At 53.0% G+C, this 5,140-nt stretch overlaps 1 protein-coding gene across 1 annotated transcript; it reads left to right on the forward strand.

Moving 5' to 3' along the window:
• The first annotated feature begins 1,124 nt into the window (after positions 1-1,124).
• LOC125918414 (homeobox protein Hox-D10) lies at positions 1,125-4,481 on the forward strand. Its single transcript, XM_049624409.1, has 2 exons — positions 1,125-2,176; positions 3,517-4,481. The coding sequence occupies exons 1-2, from the start codon at positions 1,222-1,224 to the stop codon at positions 3,792-3,794; spliced, it is 1,233 nt and encodes a 410-aa protein (XP_049480366.1). The 5' UTR covers positions 1,125-1,221; the 3' UTR covers positions 3,795-4,481.
• Positions 4,482-5,140: the final 659 nt, after the last annotated feature.

Below are 5,140 nucleotides of genomic sequence, written 5' to 3' on the forward strand. Positions count from 1 at the left end.
GAAAAATCAATAGTATAATTTTCAATAATTCATAAAGCGAACGCCATTATGCTAAATCTTAACTATTAATCTTATCCTTTACAAAGTCTCGATTGATTTGTTAATAAAATATCTTCCCGTGTGTGGCAACAGCGGGTATAACTCTTTAAAAACCTTCAGAAGCAAGAAAATTACCAAGTAGCCCAAGAATGTAGATGAGAATTTTATTGATCGCCCTGATTCTTCTTAATATGTATTAATAAATTCCACAACCTTTTGTACCTTGCACTTGTCAGAAACCAATGCTTTTACAAAATCCATAAAAGGAAAACATATTTTTCTTTGCAGAAGAACCAAATGACACCTTTGCATCTCTCTCTGTCTGCTACTCGGCCCAGTCAGTTTTCTAAAACTTCTGGAGTCTGTGGGCGAGAGTTTTCCCCTTTCCTTGCAAAAAATTCTTTTCTTTCTCCCTCCCTTCCTTCCTCTTTGCTCATTATTATCAGGGTGTGTGGGGAGGGAAACCTCGGTTTCGTTCTCCCGCCGGGAACCGGAGGGACGCTTTCCAGGATAGCCCGCTGCTGGCGAGGGATTGTCTCCGGGCTGAAAGCTCCCAGCCGCCCGGCCGCAGAGGTCGGGGTGTGGTTCCTCCGACTGCCGAAGGCTCCAAGGCTCGGATAGCCCACTGGGGCGCGGAGGGGCCGGGAGCCCGCATCTCCCTCGGGCCGGAGGAGGGAATGGACAGCGCCAGAGCCGGCCGGTCCTCGGGGCTCCGGGCTGGCCAGCTGCTTGGCCTCTTAGCCCTCGCGGCTCTTCTCGCCTCCGCTCCCCACCATAACTTGGCCGCGTCTTTGCGTGAGAGATCTTTACTGTGGCTCCCTGGGGTGGGGTGTCGCAGAGCCCGGGGAATCCGACTCACCTTCCCAGGCTGCCCGGGAGAAATTGAACCAGCCGGGCACCCACCCCCCGCCCGTGCCCCGGCTCTGGGGCGCGTTCTGCCTGGGTGTGTGCGGGGAATGCTTCTGTGAGCTGGCGCCACGGCACTGCGGCTTCCCTCCCCGCGCGTGTCCTCCCGGAGGCCCCTCTGGCCGAGACTTTCCTTCCGCCAGCGGGGCCCGGCGGCCGGAGCGGGGGGGGACGCGAGTGGGGCTGGCCGGCCGAACGAGCCCCGGGGAGGCTGGCGGGCGACGGAGAGCGCTGGGCCGGTTGTCTCCAGCGCGCACTATCACGGGCGCGTAGTAGATGTCGCTGTTGTCCGTGCTTACGCGGCCGGCCGGCCGGGCTCTGGAGCACGTGACCTGCGAGGAGGCTGCGGCTCAAGGCCATTTTCAAATCTCATTGGCTTGGTTGTCATGTGGTCGGCAGAGGCATCCACAATTACACGGGGAATGTTTTCCTAGAGATGTCAGCCTACAAAGGACACAATCTCTCTTCTTCAAATTCCTCCCCAAAATGTCCTTTCCCAACAGCTCTCCTGCTGCTAATACTTTTTTAGTAGATTCCTTGATCAGTGCCTGCAGGAGTGACAGTTTTTATTCGAGCAGCGCCAGCATGTACATGCCACCACCTAGCGCAGACATGGGGACCTATGGAATGCAAACCTGTGGACTGCTCCCGTCTCTGGCCAAAAGAGAAGTGAACCACCAAAATATGGGTATGAATGTGCATCCTTATATACCTCAAGTAGACAGTTGGACAGACCCGAACAGATCTTGTCGAATAGAGCAACCTGTTACACAGCAAGTCCCCACTTGCTCCTTCACCACCAACATTAAGGAAGAATCCAATTGCTGCATGTATTCTGATAAGCGCAACAAACTCATTTCTGCTGAGGTCCCTTCGTACCAGAGGCTGGTCCCTGAGTCCTGTCCCGTTGAGAACCCCGAGGTTCCTGTCCCTGGATATTTTAGACTGAGTCAGACCTACGCCACCGGGAAAACCCAAGAGTACAATAACAGCCCCGAAGGCAGCTCCACAGTCATGCTCCAGCTCAACCCTCGCGGCGCGGCCAAGCCGCAGCTCTCGGCCGCCCAGCTGCAGATGGAAAAGAAGATGAACGAGCCTGTGAGCGGCCAGGAGCCCACCAAAGTCTCCCAGGTGGAGAGCCCCGAGGCCAAGGGCGGCCTTCCGGAAGAAAGGAGCTGCCTGGCTGAGGTCTCCGTGTCCAGTCCCGAAGTACAGGAGAAGGAAAGCAAAGGTCGGTATGAGCAAGTTGCCACCCCAGCGGGGCGTGCAGCCCGGGAACCCGGCAGAGAGGGAGCGCCTGGGTGCCCAGCGTCGAGCCGGGGCAGCTGAGGCGGGGCCCGACTGGCAGGTGCTGCTCCTCCTGGCTTTTAGAGGGGCAGTCTCAGTGTCGAGAAGGTCCCAGCTTCTCCCCGGCTGCCCTGGCCCTCCTGGCTAGTCCTGGCCCCACGCTGATGGCGCCTGGGCAGAGGAAGGGCTTGCCGGGTTTATTTTTCCTGAGCTAGACCTGAAATGCAACAAAAGAGGGCAAATGAGACCTGCGGCTCGTAAACACGGCCCCAGAACCTCCTTTCTCCCGCTCAGATTTGCAGTCCCAGCTTTGCCTTTCACCCAATGATGATTTTAAGGTGGTCCAAGGCACCGTGTTCGTGTTCAAGTGTGTGCACCCCGCATCCTGCGAGCTTGGGGGCGGCAATGGGAACGAGATGACTGGGCTGATTGGCGCTTGGGCTGGGGAACAGGGCTCCCTACCTCTGCGGGGCTGGGTAACCTTGGCTTTGTCTGGGGAAAGTGCCGCAAGCTTTGCAATCCATTTGCAAAGGGGGCAAAGGCTGAAGGGAGGAGAATGGAATCTGCATGGGCTAGGGCAAAGAGCCAGGGGCTCTGGCTTTTGGAGGAGGAACCCTGCCCCAGAGCCTCTCCCCCAGTGTCCAGAGGTGGGCCACACTAAGAAGCTCGGGGAATGCTTTTGTGTGGAGACAAGAAGGTATGAGAATTCAAGAAATTCTGGGGAGTACCTCAATGCCCAGGCAGGTCGGAGAAGGTGCACTCAGTTCCTTGGTTATCTTTTGAAAGAGAAGGGCAACTATAAACCTGGTTGTGGGGCTCCCCGCCTGCGCAGGAGAAGTGGGGAAGAAGTGGCAGCCTTGGGGATGTGAGGCAGCAGTGGGGTTGGCAGTCTTGTTCAGGCTGTGGTTTGTTTCTTACACTCCAGCCCTGTTGTGAGCTGACCACTTAGAACGTTGCTGGGGAGATCCTGAAAGTTTACTATTGTACTAATGTTTTGTGCAGGTCAGAAAGTTGAGAGAGAAAAAGAGAGAGGGAGAGAGAGACAACCCTAGCATCGAGGGCGAGAGTACCCTCCATCGCGTCATTGTGGGCATTTAAACTAATCTGGCATCAATTACAAATCCCTTCCAGGGCCCACCTCATAAGAGGAATGTTTAATACCAGCATTTCCCAAAGCGGCCTGGCTGCCAGCGGGGTCATGGCCAAGGGTACATTTGAACAGGCTGAGAGAGAAAAAAAAAAAATCTTGATTTTTTTTTCTTCTTCTCCCTTTAATTTTGTTAGAGGAAATCAAGTCTGATACTCCAACCAGCAATTGGCTCACTGCAAAGAGTGGCAGAAAGAAGAGGTGCCCTTACACTAAGCACCAAACGCTGGAATTAGAAAAAGAGTTCTTGTTCAATATGTACCTCACCCGCGAGCGCCGCCTAGAGATCAGTAAGAGCGTTAACCTCACCGACAGGCAGGTCAAGATTTGGTTTCAAAACCGCCGAATGAAACTCAAGAAGATGAGCCGAGAGAACCGGATCCGAGAACTGACCGCCAACCTCACCTTCTCTTAGGTCCCAGGCCCGTCGGAGGCCAGGATCGGAGAGGGGGCACCGCGTTCCAGGGCCGAGTGCTGGAGGACTGGGAAGGCGGAAACAAAACCTTCATTGCTCTTTGTTTTTTGTTTTGTTTTGTTTTGTTTCCTGCTAGAATGTGACTTTGGGGTCATTCTGTTCGTGCTGCAAGTGATCTGTAATCCCTATGAGTATATATATTAAAAAAAACTAGCACGTGTAATTTATTTTTTTTTTCATCGTAATGCAGGGTAACTATTACTGCGCATTTTCATTTGGGTCTTAACTTATTGGAACTGTACAGCCTCCATCGGTCCATTCATCCATCCAGCAATGTGACTTTTTCATGTTTTTCCTAACACAAAAGGTCTGTGTGTGTGGTTAGTCCATGATCTCATGGCGTTTTGAATACATCCAGTACTTTAAAGTACTTAAATTACATATATATTTAAAAAAGATTACGAAAACCCACAAGCTTTGGGGGGGAGGGGGACTAAAAAAGCACATTACAATGTATCTTTTCACAAATGAACTTAGCAATTGTCCTTGGTGAGATGGAATATTGACGACTTATGCCTTGTAGCCTTCCCTTGTGGTGCATCTGTGGTTTGGTAGAAGTACAACAGCAACCTGTCCTTTCTGTGCATGTTCTGGTCGCATGTATAATGCAATAAACTCTGGAAACGAGTTCGCTCCCTCTGCTTTCTGAAACGGATATATGTTTCGGTGGAAATGAAAGCCTTTGGTGAGATTATCTTCCTGTTAAACTGCTTGTTTGGGGGCGGTCGGGAGGGGGGCGGTGATAGAGGGCAGGGGGAGGAAGATAGGAGAGGCTGGAGGAGGCCTAGGGCGCTAAAATTTGGCAGTGGCTGGGGGAATGATAATCCAGCCTGGGTGTGCTGGCTTCATAGCTGGGAAGAAGGGGAGTCTTCTCCCCGCCTCTCCCCCCTCCCCCCCCCCACCTCCCCAAGGTAGTAACAGAATTGAATTCTAGATGGGTGTGAGTTCCCCTCTAACCACAGCCTGGTAAGTAACCCTGTGCCCACGCTGCTTTTTTCTTCACAGCACCTCATTTGTATGTTTTCCTGTCTTTGGTTTTGGTTGTGTTATTTTTTAATACTTTTAGTGGGGTCTTGGCGATTTCTGGCTGGGACGCCATCGTCAGGGGCTAGGTTGAAAGCGGTCTTGCCCACCTGGAAGCCGCCGGGCCTCCATTACAAGAACAAGGACAACCAGCAGCTAGCATTGCATCGGATCCAGTTCTGCTCCCCCTTCCCTCACCCCCACCCCTATCCCAAGCGCAAGACAAGCCAGGCCACAGCGAAGCCGAGGATGGGTGAGTTTTC

This window comes from Panthera uncia, unplaced genomic scaffold, assembly GCF_023721935.1.
Source record: "Panthera uncia isolate 11264 unplaced genomic scaffold, Puncia_PCG_1.0 HiC_scaffold_757, whole genome shotgun sequence".
NCBI classification, from domain to species: Eukaryota; Metazoa; Chordata; class Mammalia; order Carnivora; family Felidae; genus Panthera; species Panthera uncia.